This window comes from Megascapheus bottae, chromosome 9 (genome assembly GCF_031878675.1).
Source record: "Megascapheus bottae isolate mThoBot1 chromosome 9, mThoBot2.hap1, whole genome shotgun sequence".
In the NCBI taxonomy this organism is placed as follows: Eukaryota; Metazoa; Chordata; class Mammalia; order Rodentia; family Geomyidae; genus Megascapheus; species Megascapheus bottae.
Genome location: NC_143517.1, coordinates 42,173,001 through 42,187,626, shown reverse-complemented (window position 1 = coordinate 42,187,626; position 14,626 = coordinate 42,173,001). Strand labels below are relative to the sequence as shown.

Below are 14,626 nucleotides of genomic sequence, written 5' to 3'. Positions count from 1 at the left end.
CAGGACTACTCTCCCCCAACAATGTGCATTCTTTTTTGGAAGATGAATTTTAACTATTGAAATAATACACAGGATGTAACCCCTCTCTCCCAGTTTTTCCCCTCGAATCCAAACCACAAGTTATATAGTTCATTTTCTTTTTCTTTTTTTATCGCTTAAAGGACTTGAACTCTGGGCCTGGGCGCTGTCCCTGAGCTCTTCAGCTCAAGACTACTTCCCTACCCCTTGAGCCCTACTTCCCGTTTTCTAGAGGTTAATTGAAGATAAGTGTCTCCAGGTCTTTTGTGCCAGGGCTGCCTATGAACCTTGGTCCTCAGATTTCAGCCTCCTGAGTAGCTAGGATTACAGATGTGAGCCACTGCCCCCAGCTTGATATAGATCATTTTCAATGTAACAATTTATTTCCCTAAATTTATTCAGAAGTTGCTTTCATGTTGCTCTTATCTTTTTTTTTTCCCCCTGTTTATATGGTACCCAGGAATCAAACCCTGGTCTTTGTGCATGGTAGACAAGCACTCTACTACTAGGCCAAACTCCTGGTTCCTCATGTTGCTCCTATCTTTAGTAATAATGTACTCAAAATACTTAACATGTCCTTTAATTTTTTTTTTTTTCTTTTTGCCAGTCCTGGGCTTGAGCTCAGGGCCTAAGCCCTGTCCTTGGACTTTCTCAAGGCTAGAGCTCTTTTTTTCTATGCATGAGGTACCGAGGAATCGAACCCAGGTCTTCGTGCATGCTTCCCTAGGCAAGCACTCTACCACTAGGCAAAATTCCCGGCCCCAACATGTCCTCCTTTGGACTGTCAATTAGTAAATATTCGCATTGTTATCAAACTTGAATAAAAATGATACCACCTGGAAAGCCATTCTTTTTTTTTTTTCTGGTCTTGGGCTTGAACTCGTAGCCTGGGCTCTGCCTGAGCCACAGTGCCCCTTCTGACTTTTTCTATGTATAATAGTACAAGGAATCAAACCCAGGACTTTGTGCATGTTAGGCGAGCATTCTACCACTAGGCCAAACACCTGGCCCTGGAAAGCCATTCTGCAATGGATTCCTTCATACCTTCATAATATTGGGAAGCTCCTGGTCAATTTTTTCCCTCCATGGTCAGATTTTGGTAGACTTCTTTCTTTTTGTTCCTTTAAGATTTTATTGGCATTGGTTTGTTTGTTTTTTGGGTTTTTTTGATGGGTCATGGGGCTTGAACTGACCTGGGCGCTGTCCCTGTGCTCTTAGGAAGAAAACATTATCAGTTGAAGTTCTGTTTATTCTTTGATTGATTGATTGATTGATTGTGTGCATGGGTTATGGGGCTTGAACTTGGCCTGGGCGTTATCCTTGAGCTCTTTAAGCACTGTGCTACCCTTGAGCTAAGTCCCACTTCCTGTTTTTCTGGAGATTAATTGGAGTTGAGTGGTCCTTTTTGTGCCTTTGAACCTGGATCCTTAGATCTTAGCCTCCTGAGTAGCTACAGTTACAGACTTGAGCCACCACTATGGCAGAATATATCTTATTTGTTTTTTGTTTTTTGTTTTTTTTGGCTCTTCAGCCCAAGGCTAGCACTCTATCACTTAAGCCTAAGAGTTTGGGTGGGTGTGTGCTACTTCCAATTTTCAGGTGGTTAATTGGAGATTGTACCTGGAGTGGCTTTGAACCTTGACCCTTGGATCTTAGTCTGCTGAATAAGATTACAGGCATGAGCCACCATCACCCAGATTGTTTCCTCTTTTAACTCTTCCAGAACAGATAAAACCTTAGACTTAGCCCGGAGCTGGTAGTTGATGTCCTTAGTCCTTGTTATTCAGGAGGCTTAAGAGCTAAGGATCTCCATTCAAAACAGCCTAGGCAGAAAAGTCTTGGACACTGCAATTAACCAGCCAGAAAGCTGAAAGTGGAGCTGTGGCTCAAAGTGGTACAGCACTAGATTTGAGAGAAAAAGCTAAGGAACAATATTCAGGCTCTGAATTCAAGCCTTGATATTGGCACTCATGTACTTGTGCATACATGTCCACATACACATCTGTCTTTCTTTATTAAATACTTTACCTTAATTTTTTGAAGGAGTGGAGTTTGAGATCGGGACTCAAACTTGATACCTGATTGTTTCTCATATTGGCTACCAACTGAACCACACCTTTAATTTCTCTTAAGCTTTAAAAGTTAATGTAAATAGGAAGGGACTGGCCTTTTTCCTACTTATGGTAATCTATTTTCAATGTTTCTTTGGGTTTTTCCTCCCTTATGACAGACAGGGAAAAATGCATTTTTTGTGGGGGATCTTGGAAAGATTGTGAAGAAACACAGTCAGTGGCAGAATGTGGTGGCTCAGATAAAGCCATTTTACACTGTGAAGTGCAACTCTACTCCAGCTGTACTTGAGATTTTGGCAGCTCTTGGAACTGGGTTTGCTTGTTCTAGCAAAGTAAGTACTTTTTATTATTCTTTCTTGAGTAACAATGTATTAGAATTCATTCTTCTAGCTACTCCCCACCAATAGAATATGTGCAAGAGGCTTGGTTGGTATTTTTTATTTTTAAATAATTAAATGTTAGTCTAGTATTAATGAAAGCTTGTTTTTAAGTTTCAATATGACAAGTTTTTGAGTAGACTTTTTACTAAACAAAAACATAGTGGTTTATTTCTATAACCCTAGAGATGGGAGATTTCAGGCTAATCTTTGCCAAAATGATTAGGAAACCACATCTCAACTAATTAAACACTCTAGCTAAACCAGAAGCCAAAGTAGAACCAGTCTAGCCCCTCCCAGTTATAAACACAAGAGACTGTCCAAACAATAAAAGAGAAAAGGAGTGCTGCACAAGTGGTGGAGCACTTGCCTAGCAAGCAAAGTACCCGAGTTCCAACCCAAGACCACAATTTAGAAAGCTTTCGTTCTCTTTAGTAGCTGAAAACTTGAATTTATTTTTTCTTAGGCTTTAGCTAGCTATAAAACTAAGCTCCTGCTATAACAAATATTTAAGCAAAGTAGAAAAGCATTACTAGACTTTATCAAGTTGTATTTTTTTTTTTTTTTTTTTTGCCAGTCTTGGGCTTGAGCTCAGGGTCTGAGTACTGTCCTCGGACTTTTATCAAGGCCAGAGCTCTACCACTTGAGCCTCAGAACCACTTCTGGCTTTTTTCTATGTATGTGGTACGGAGGAATCAAACTAAGGTCTTTGTGCATGCTAGGCAAGCACTCTGCCACTAGGCCAAACTCCTGGCCCCAGGTGTAATCTAAATCTATTCAAGATGACTTGCAAGGCTCAAGGTAATTCAATGGTAGAGCCCCCCAGCACTGAGGGGTAGAAGGTATAGTGATGAAATTCTGCCTTTATATCACAGTATTCAAAATCCTTTTTAACAGAGTGAAATGGCTTTAGTACAAGAATTGGGTGTATCTCCGGAAAACATCATTTACATAAGTCCTTGCAAGCAAATCTCTCAGATAAAATATGCAGCAAAAGTTGGAGTAAATATCATGACATGTGACAATGAAATTGAATTGAAGAAAATTGCACGTAATCATCCAAATGCCAAGTAAGTTTAAGTACTTCAGAATATTACCACTACTACTTACTTAAGGGTTCAGTTTATCTTTAGCCTCAAAAATTAGTTTTGTAAGCCAGATGCTGGGGGCTCACACCTATAATCCTAGATACTCAGGAGATTGAGATCTAAGGATGAGATCTGAGGGTAATGGTTCGAAGTCAGCTCAGGCAGGGAAAATCCTTGAGACACTTATCTCTAGTATACTCAGGAAAAGCTGGAAATGGCACTATGGCCACTGCCCAGGCTCAGAGTTCAAGCCCCAGGACCTATAAAATATAAATAACTAAATCAGTATCCAGGTGGGTTTATGGAATAGCAGTGGTATATATTGTAATTATAAGTTAATCATATCTAGAGTTCCTAATTAGAAAATGCTAACTACAATCTATTGATTGCGTGCTTCTGATCCTTTATATGGAAGCTGGGTAAAGTAAGGGCAGTATGTTAATACCTTGTAATCTAACTTGAAAGAATTTGATGTGATCACCAAATTAGGGCTCTAGCTATATTATGAGTTACATGGTCTTACAATATATGTATTTATTCCCCTAAATTTCTTTGTATATCTATCATTTCTTACTAACTTTACTGGTGTTCTTAAGTTGTCCTTACAGCATAGCTATAAAGCTAATTTAAGCCCCAGAACTGGCACATACTAAAAACGATGGTGATAATGAGATCTAAGCAATTAATAAAAGAATGTTGAAAGTAGTGATTAAAAGTTATCTAGAAAGATCTAGGAAAAAGCCCTGGTATTTTTTTTTATTGAAAGACATCAATGACATTGCTATTCAATTTAGTCTTTCTAGGTGGATTTATGGACTGATGGACTTCATTTGAAAGTAATGTCGTCTTTCATTACAGAGCCCAACTGACTCTTCCAGCTACAACAGAGTCTTAACTTGCTGCATTTTCCAAAATCCCATCCTTGTAAGCTTCATGCCTTAGGCCCTAATTGCTAGTTTTTTCTCTATACAGGATTGTTTTTCATTAGGTTCATCCATCGCTGGATTTGGAGCACTGGCAACATAATCAACCCACTTCCACAATCTTCAGGCTTCACATGTGCTGATGATGATGTAAACCAACCTCTGCCCCAATCATCTTCCCCTTCTCTTAGGGTCTTACTTCATATTGCAACAGAAGAAAATATTGGAGGTGAAGAGGGTAACATGAAGTTTGGCACTACATTGAAGAACTGTAGGCATCTTTTGGAATGTGCTAAAGAACTTGCTGTCCAAATAATTGGGGTTAAGTGAGTATTTTTATATTTAAAATTTTGCAGTGATAAATCTGCTTATTAATGCTTGATGTGCATGAAATACAAAGGCAACTTCTTTTTGTTGTTGCTGCTGCTGCCGGTCATTGGGCTTAAACTCAGGGCCTATATGCTGAGCTTTTGTGCTCATGGCTAGTGCTCTACCACGTGAGCCACAACTCCATTGCTGGGGTTTGGTTTTGTTTTTTTTTTGATGTTTAATTGGAGATAATAGTTGCAGGGGTTTTCTGCCTGGGGTTGGTTTGGAACTATGATCTGGTAGTCTCCTCAGTAGCTAGAATTACAGAAATGAACGAGTGCCTGGTTTCTTTTGTTTTTATAAACATACAAGTTTATTTAGAAAAGACAAATTATACTTTGTCCTTTTTCATACTGATTTGTAAATTAGTAGTATATTCTCTCCTAGTAGACAAAATAATAAATGCAAAGCAATTTTACATTTCTTTTGTCGAGGGTAACGGGGTTGCTGGAACTTGACAATTGATAGGTATTAAAATTAAAGTGGCATTCAACATCTAGGCTACAGGCATCATTTTTTTTTTCATTTTTCCCCCCTTCTCCTTAATTCCTGCATTTTCAATAGATCAAACTTTGTTTTACCTTTATTATGTGAGGAAACCAGTACCTAAAGAGGTTTAATGATTTGATCATGGTCTCAACTAATGTGACACATTAATATCACATCCCAAATCCTCCAGATTGCATCCCAAAAAATTAATGGAAAGCCTGACTTGGTGGTTCATGCCTGTAATCCTAGTTACTCAGCAGGCTGAGATCTGAGGATTGAGATTCAAAGCCATCTGTGCACTAAAGTCCATGAGACTCTTACCAGAAAACCTGAAGTAGAGTTGGGGTTCAAGGGGCAGGGTGGTAGCCTTGAGCTAAACAGCTCAGGTACAGTGCCCAGGCCCAGAATTCAAGCCCCAAGACCAACCAAAAAAAGAAGAAAAAAAATGGAGGGCCAGGAGCATGGCCTCATGGTAGAGTGCTTTGCCTACACAAAGCCCTGGGTTCGATTCTATGGTACCACATACACAGAAAAATGCCAGAAGTAGTGCTTTGGCTAATGGAGCAGTTGGAGATACAGCCTATTTGGGTAGAGTGCAAAAGCATCAGGTACTGATTTTAATTCCTAGTCTAGGAACAAAAACAAAATTAATGGCAGCTATTCAGTTGAATTGATGTCTATTTGTTCAATAGACACATTTTTGTATTTGGTCAGATAGCATTCAGTGTTTAAAGATTTGGGGCTGGAGGCATAGCTTAGTGATGGAACACCTATCTAAACAAGCATGAGGGAGGCTGGGAGCATGGCCTAGTGATAGAATGCTTGCCCAACATGCACAGAGCCCTGGGGCTCTGAAGCCGGAAATGGTGCTGTGGCTCATATGGCAGAGTACTAGCCTTGAGCAAAAGTGACCAAGGACAGTGCCCAGGCCTTGTTCAAGCCCCAAAACTGGCTGGCACAAAGGAAAAAAAAAAAGTGTGAGGCCCTGAGTTAACAAAATCCAGAACTTCCAAGAAAAGAAATTCAAAGATATTGTGTCCTATTTTATAGCTATGAAGAATAGCTGACATTTTGCTTGTAACATTGGAGTATTAAAACCTTGCCATTTACAATAAAGCTGGTGTTGAAACTTGATAGTTGCTACTGTTCTATTAAATATTTGGTGATGTGAACATGTATAATTATGTCAGTGTAGCGAATAATTTAAAGGGAATTACAGGAAGTACCTTGTTATTCTATTGCAGATTTCATGTTTCAAGTGCTTGCAAAGAACCTCAAGTATATGTACATGCTCTGTCTGATGCTCGATGTGTGTTTGATATGGCTGTAAGTTGTTTACTTAAATCATTTCGATGTTTTAAGCCAGGATACTGTTTTAAGATCATGACTAGTATTCTACCAGTGTGAATTACCCTTACTGCATCTAATATAATATATAGCTCATTTTTAGTAATTGCATGATTCAGATCTCATACTTCCACATACTCTTTTATGCCCTTTTTTAGGTAGATGAAGGAATGAAATAGTAATTTACATCTCTATGTAAAAGACAGCCTGGAAAGGTGAAGACAATAGTATATATAACATTGAGCTAATATACTGTTTTGGGGGGTTTTTTTTGTATGTCATGGGCTTGAACTTGGCCTGGGCGTTGTCCCTGAATCTCAAGGCTGCCACCCTACCCTGTTTTGTAGAGGTTGGAGATAAGAGTCTCAGGTCCTTTTGAACCTTGATCCTCAGATCTCAGCCTCCTGAGTAGCTAGGATTACAGGCATGACACCATGCTCAGCTGTACTGTTACTTTAAAAACAAAAGCAACAGACTCCCAGTAAGACCCTTTCAAAAAACAAAACAAAAGCTGGATCCCAATTACTCATACCTATAATCCTAGGAGGCTGAGATGTGAGGATCACAGTTCATAGCCATCCAGTGTAGGAAAATCGTGAGACTCTTATCTCCATTTAACTACCAGAAAACTAGAAATGGAGCTGTGGCTCAGAGCTAAAAGCTCAGGAACAATGCCCAGCCCCTGAATTCATAAAATCTAAAGTATCTGATGACTAAAAGTTGGTTTGGTTTTGTTTTTTAAAAATCCTTAGAGGTTTTATGGTTTGGAAACACTTCAGTATTTTTTTTACTTCTAGGGAGAACTTGGCTTTACGATGAACATGTTAGACATTGGTGGAGGCTTCACAGGCACTGAATTTCAGCTGGAAGAGGTAACATTATTTCAATGGACTTGTTTTCTTCTGAGTTGAAGGGGATTTAGACTGTGACTTTTGCAATAGCAGAAAATAAAAGCCTGAAACATCTATCCTAGAACATCTAAAAATTACTTAGAACATGATCTAGTAACTAAAAGGCTTGAAATTTTTTGAAGTCTGTCAGATCATCACAGGACTTATTTATGTAGTGCTGAACACAAAACTCGGAACCTTACTCTGCACTTGGCCAGCCAAGTGTTCTATCACTGAGATATAATCCCTAGCTCCACCCAAAAAGAAAAAAAAATTTCCGCACCTTAGACTGAGTTTTCAAGCCCCAAGACAGACCAGAAAAAAAAAAAAAGAAGTTTGAAATTTTGTCCCACTGCTAAGCATTCTGGAACAGGGTTAGAGTTAAGTGGGGATTATGTGTATATCTATCTGTTTCTGTCATTGAGATAGTTCCAAAATAAGCTTTGACTTGAAAGCCTACCTAATTTCTTGGAGATACCTACCAAAATAGCTAGGCATTGTGCCACTTAATATTCCTGAGAAATTCCATTAATAGTTATCTCTTGGTGCTGAGAATTCTGTAATCCCATATTGAAACCGTAATATGAAATTTTAAACCATAGGTTAATCATGTTATCAGCCCTCTGTTGGATATCTACTTTCCTGAAAGCGCTGGCATTAAGATAATTTCAGAACCTGGGAGCTACTATGTGTCTTCTGCATTTACACTTGCAGTTAATATCATTGCTAAGAAAGTTGTTGAAAATGATAAATTTTCCTCTGGAGGTAAGTTACAACATTTTTGTTTTTGTTAATAGATAATAGCAATTAGTCAAAAAGTGATAGCAATTAGTCAAAAAGTGAATGAATAGGTGGTCATAAAGTTATTAGTAGTTTTTAGCCACTCTTGAGTTCAAGGTTTCATTTGATAAGACTTCATGAATTCAGCTGTTACTAATGTTTAGAGAATCCTCCAACAACAAAATATTTTTCATTGACCAGCACCACTGTAGGTTTGTGGAGTAATCACTGTGCATAGGAAAATTATTTACCTAATACTGTTCTACACAGCTTTTACCTGAATTAAAATCCAATCCTCTTGGCCCTTATTAAATAGCTTTCAGTGATACATCTTATGACTTTATAGACAATAGATTTCAATTCACCCTCCCATCATTCTTTATCTCTCATATGCACATACATGTATGTATAAATATATGTGGACACTTCATACTAAGGCTTGAGTTCCTGGCTGGAGTGGTCAAGTACCTGCCTAGCAAGCACTAAAACCTTTGTAGAAAGAAAAAGGGAAGTGAATAGAGGGAGAGAAATACATATCAGTTAATGCTGACTGAGGTCATAATGCTAACTGGTCGTACAACAGGCATTTCAAAGGTGTTGGTGTGTGGGCCGGGAGTTTGGCCTAGTGGTTAAAGTGCTTGCCTAGGATGCACAAAGACCCGGGTTCGATTCCTCGGTACCACATACATAGAAAAAAGCCGGAAGTGGTGCTGAGGCTCAAGTGGTAGAGCTCTAGCCTTGAGGAAGTCCAAGGACAGTGCTCAGGCCCTGAGCTCCAGCCCAGGACTGGCAAAAAAAAAAAAAAAAAAAAAGGTGTTGGTATATATTTTAACCCTCCCTCCAACTGGAGATGTGTACATCTCCCACTGGAAGTGTATACTTACCAGTTACTTTGTTTCCCCACTTTATATAATCAGTTTTTTATTACTATATATTTTATGTTTGATGTGGTAATATCACATTGAGGTTTTAAAATTATTTAGTGAACTGTCATGATACCAAACGTTTTTGTTTTTTTTAAGGTATATAAGGTCTCTAAATATTTTGAGAAGTATGAAAATCATGCTAATTGCTTTTACAGATGTTTTAGTCTATTTGAATAGTACCTTTTAAAAACTAACCATATATTAGGCATTTCACTGCAAATTCATCTTTCTTGTTTTCAGTAGGAGAAACCAGGAGTGATGAACCAGCCTTCATGTATTATATGAATGATGGTGTTTATGGTTCCTTTGCAAGTAAATTGTCTGAGGACTTAAATACCATCCCAGAGGTTCACAAGGCAAGTTTAATAATAATTAATATCAAATTTATTTGACAGTTTGTAAGAACAGACAAGCGAATTCAGTAGGAGAGCCTATTGTTTCCTTTGTGTAAGACCCTGAATTCGAGTCCAAGCAGACTCCCTCCCCCCACGGAAAAATAAAGCCAGACACTGGTGGCTTACACCTGTAACCCTTGCTACTCAGGAGGCTGAGATCTGAGGATCATGATTCAAAGCCAGTCCAGGCAGGAAAAGTACATGAGACTCATGGAAGTGGCACCTAAAACACTAGCCTTGAGCACAGAGACTCAGGGTCAGCAGCTAGACTCCGAGTTCAAGCCTCAAGACTGGCAAATACATGCATACTGCAGCCCTACAAGTGCCCCACTTTTTTGAGGAATATATCAAAATGGAAAGATCCTTTTAAATTTATATACTTTTCTGCCTGTGGCCCTTCAGTTTGTTGCCTTCATGTGGAATTAGTGATACTTGAGCCAGGAGTTTGGCTTAATGGTAGAGTGCTTGCCTAGCAATGCACCAAGACCCAGTTGGACCCGGTTGGATTCCTCAGTACCATATACATAGAAAAATCTGGAAGCGATGTTGTGACTCAAGTGGTAGAGCTCTAGCTTTGAAAAAGTCCAAGGACAGTGCTCAGGCCCTGAGTTCAAGTTCCAATACTGGCCAGACAAAAGGAAGAGGGAATTAGTAGTGTCATTGATGCTTAATAGTACTGTTTTCCTTGTGCCCATGAACATGTGAGATCTGAGATACTGAAAATTGCTTCTGAGTAAAGTTTTTAAATAACACATGATTTTTCTTTCAGAAGTACAAGGAAGATGAGCCTCTGTTTACAAGCAGCCTTTGGGGTCCATCCTGTGATGAGCTTGATCAAATTGTGGAACGCTGTCTTCTTCCTGAGCTGAATGTGGGAGACTGGCTTATCTTCGATAACATGGGAGCAGATTCCTTCCACGAACCATCTGCTTTTAATGATTTTCCGAGGCCAGCTATTTATTACATGATGTCATTCAGTGATTGGTAAGGTGTTTTTATTTTAACAACGATATGATGTTTGAAGGCACTTTCATTTTATTTTGTGGATCTGGGGCCTAGGTGCTGTCCCTGAGCTATCCCTGAGTGATTCAGCTCAAGACTACCACTCTATCCCTGGGCCTGGGTGTTGTCCCTGAGCTCTTCAGCTCAAGATTACCACCCTACCCTTGAGCCAAGCCTCACTTCTGTTTTCTAGAGGTTAATTAGAGATGAGTCTCCGGTCCTTTTGTGCCCAGACTGGCTTTGAACCTTGATCCTCAGATCTCAGCCTCCTGAGTAACTAGGATTACAGATGTGAGCCACCTGCCCAGCTTATACTTTTAAAATTAGCATATATTAGTTGCATGAGAACCACACATGTATGCAATGTATCTCATTCAACCTCAAACCCCTCCAGCTCTCATTTATAAATCCCTTCTATCCTTTTTGTTGCCAGTCCTGGGGCTTGAACTTGGGCCTGGGCTGCCCTTGGACACTTTTTGCTCAAGGCTAGGGTTCTGCCACTTGAGCCACAGCACCACTTCCAGCTTTTTCTGTGTATGTGGTATCCAGGAATCAAACCCAGGGTTTCATGCATACAAGGCAAGCACTCTACCAGTAGGCTACACTCCCAGCCCCTTCTACCCCTTCTTAAAACCATTTCAGCAAATTTCATTGTTCTCTTTTCATGCAAACAAGCTACTTCTGCCATATTCATTCTCTTCATTAGTTAATAACTTCTTAATATATGTAATTTAAGGTGGTAAAAATGATCATCTTTAAGGATTATTGCAAGGCTGGCTATTGCTTTAATCCATTGTTAATGTGGTTGTATGGTCTTTGCAAAGGCTCAACTTGAAACTGGCATATTTCTTCCTTACATGTAGGTATGAGATGCAAGATGCTGGAATTACTTCAGACACAATGATGAAGAACTTCTTCTTTGCACCGTCTTGCATTCAGCTAAGCCAAGAAGACAGCTTTTCCACTGAAGCTTAAACAGGCGTTAATGCTTCTTTAGATCTCAAATTTCAGGTTAAGCTTGTCTGGTCTACATTCCAGTTTGGGGGAAAAAATTCAATCTATTCTATTATTCTTGGAAACAAAATTTAATAGTAATCGCTATTTGGGACCAGACAAAATCAGCTTCATCTATAATTCATTGGGGCAAATGGGGAATTAGGTAATGTATCCAGATTTTAAACTTACCAGTTTGTCCTACCCCTTAAGAATTTAAAATAAAATATGCAACAAAATGGATGACTTAGTGGAGATGGAAGCCCACTAATTGGGTTCCCCAACCGTTTACATACAAGTACACAGTTTTTATACTAAGGATTCGTGTTAAAAAGTCTTGTAAAGTTAATGTCTTTCACCCAGATATATCCAGATGTCAGTGAAAGACCAGTGTGACTTCATTAGATACGTTTAGTGTATTTAGAATGTGTAAATTTGTGCTTTGAACTGTAGTTTAATAAATGTAAAATTGCATCATAGTATTTGTTGTATTTGACCTGATGTGACCCTTGTATGATTGCAATAAATTTTTGTGTAGGTTTTACTGTTTTTTCAGGTTAAAACTTGGAAAAGGGGCTAGCTAGCAAAGATAGTTTTGAAATAGATGTGTATATGGTCTGTTTTGAGGGTTGTTTTTCCTTATAGTCCACTTAAGTTTGGTTTGGCTCAGTATATTTTTCAGTTATTTAATTAGTAATTTAAGTAAAGTGTTTGGTAAATCATTGTGAAGTTCAGATTTATTACGGAGAGTTGATGTGCAGTAAGCATGATGTTTTAACAATTTTAACACCAAAAAATGTTAATCCTGCATAAGCCAATTGTAATAATTAATAGGTGTTTTCTGTATAGATAGAATGCATAGAGTACTTACCTTAGTAAATCTTTAAATCACAAGTCTTTGGCTGACATGGAAGACTCTATTAAATACTTAACTTGGTGGGGGGAGGGAAATAAAATTGCAGAAAATGCAGAGCACTAAAACTTAAAGAAGGGCTACATCTATATTCTGAAATCTGCTGCTCTTTTGCACAGAAAATTTAAATTCAGAATGTGGTAGGGATGGGTTAAAGCACACTTACTTTCTTCAGTTTCTCAATGCAATGATTTCAAGGTTAGGATTTTCTTTGGTTTGAGCTATTGCTATCCCATTAGTTTCTTGTTATTACCCATTTGTTCAGCTTAGCAATTATAATTCTTTTCATACTAGACTTTAGTGGTGGTTGGGGGGGTAGGGAGTTAGCATAACTAACCTGACAATTTTGTCAGGAATTTGCTTTGTTCACTGCTAGTATATTAGTAATCCTAGATCTCGGAATCACAATAGTAATAATAATAAACTACAGGGGTCATTGTTTCCTAATTTACTCTGTGTTCACATGTGGAATTTCTGTCTTCCAAGAGGAAATGTGACTTCACTTTGGTGCCAATGGACAGCAAATTCTACCTGTGCTACATAGAAGTTTGGAATGCACTTAAATATCTGGTTTTTACACCTTGATTTCAAGGTGGAGAGAAATTGATCATGAATCTCTAATTTAAATCTCAAACCAGTAGGTGCTTACTATTTTTTGATTTTATCAAAGCCCATTTGAATATCATGGGTTCTTTTAATTGAAAAATAAAAATTCAGGGCCCCAGTCCATTACCATCTCATTGCCCTTGGACTTTCCCAAGGAATAGTGTGGGGTTTTATGGAAAATTCCAAGCTACCATGTAACTTTGTTTTGTTTTTTTGTTGTTTTTTTTTTTTTAACCTTAATGAGGAGGAAATGTTTCCTACCTCCTTCATATGTTGTGCATTGTTGTGGTCCATAAATGCCAAACCTTTTCAAAGATGGTACAACTTTGAGCCCTTGGCTTGACTATCCAGGCTTGAGTTTCATGGCATTATCAGTTTTGCCATTTTCTTAGGAGGGCTGTTTTATGTGAAACAGCTCAGAATTGCAAATATTATATGGGAATGATACAGTAACTAAGAAATGTCTGTTGTATTTGGAGACTGCCATAAATCTGAAGTTTGAACCTATGTATTTCAATTTGGTATGCTAAAAAAAAATACTGAATTAATGTAAAATCTTTTTATATAATATTGTAATCTCAGTTCAAAATTTAACTGACAATTTAAAACCCTAATGATTTCTATATATAGTAAATTGAACTGTAAAGGCAACTTGTGTGTGATTCTGAATACGCAGATAAAATGTTTTTATTCCTCATGTTTTACTTTGGCTTCTATCATGAAATAGAGATGAAGTTTTACATAGCAGTTACTGTATATTAGGAACATTTCAGAATCTTTGTTATAAGGGAAACTGAATCTAGTAAGGTGACACTGGGAGTTATATATGGAACCGTGGTATTTTGGGTGAAATCAGTATACACTTAAAAATTAAGCTACAAACTACAGATTTCCACATGTTACACCATTCGGAAAGCCTTATTTACTTACTAAACCTGTCTTGGCTCTAAGAAGTTTTCTGAAATTCTTGTTTCAGTGTTTTGTAACACTTTGATGAGCTGGGTAACTTGATAGATTCATTGAACAATATTGTTGATCCTTGTTTTAACGTATTACTAGCAGATAACTCATTCTCCTTTGGCCTGCTGGAGTTAAATTGGTGGGTATTAGGGGATGGATGGCTACCAGTGCCAGCACTGCTGTCTTGCATTTAAGTCGTTGTCTATATTTTTTTAATGTTTTGTCTGTTGTGAGGCTTGAGGTTGGGTGCTTTCTCTGAGCTCTTTTGTCCAAAGCTAGCACTCTACCACTTTGAACCACACCTCCACTTCTGCTTTTCTCTTGGTTAATTAAGTAAGAGTCTCACAGACTTTCCTGCCCTGGCTGGAAGGTCTAATCATGATCCTTATATCTCAGCCTCTTAATTAGCTAGGATTATAGGTATGAGTCAGCAGTGCCTGGCATTATCTTTCATTATTATCTTAGAATTATAACAATT

The 14,626-nt window shown here is 38.2% G+C and overlaps 1 protein-coding gene across 4 annotated transcripts in view; it reads left to right on the top strand.

Annotated features, from left to right (window-relative positions):
- Positions 1 to 13,885, top strand: part of Azin1 (antizyme inhibitor 1) — a 35,480-nt gene extending 21,595 nt beyond the window's left edge. For 3 of the 4 annotated variants that reach the window (XM_090339173.1, XM_090339174.1, XM_090339175.1), the window contains 9 exons: positions 2,249 to 2,422; positions 3,365 to 3,537; positions 4,670 to 4,804; positions 6,581 to 6,662; positions 7,481 to 7,555; positions 8,176 to 8,338; positions 9,520 to 9,635; positions 10,444 to 10,658; positions 11,540 to 13,885. In XM_090339173.1, coding sequence (XP_090195299.1) covers positions 2,249 to 2,422; positions 3,365 to 3,537; positions 4,670 to 4,804; positions 6,581 to 6,662; positions 7,481 to 7,555; positions 8,176 to 8,338; positions 9,520 to 9,635; positions 10,444 to 10,658; positions 11,540 to 11,651 — 1,245 coding nt within the window. In that variant the 3' untranslated portion in view covers positions 11,652 to 13,885. The remainder of the gene's footprint in view (positions 1 to 2,248; positions 2,423 to 3,364; positions 3,538 to 4,669; positions 4,805 to 6,580; positions 6,663 to 7,480; positions 7,556 to 8,175; positions 8,339 to 9,519; positions 9,636 to 10,443; positions 10,659 to 11,539) is intronic. The other variant, XM_090339176.1, reaches the window with a different exon arrangement.
- Positions 13,886 to 14,626: the final 741 nt, after the last annotated feature.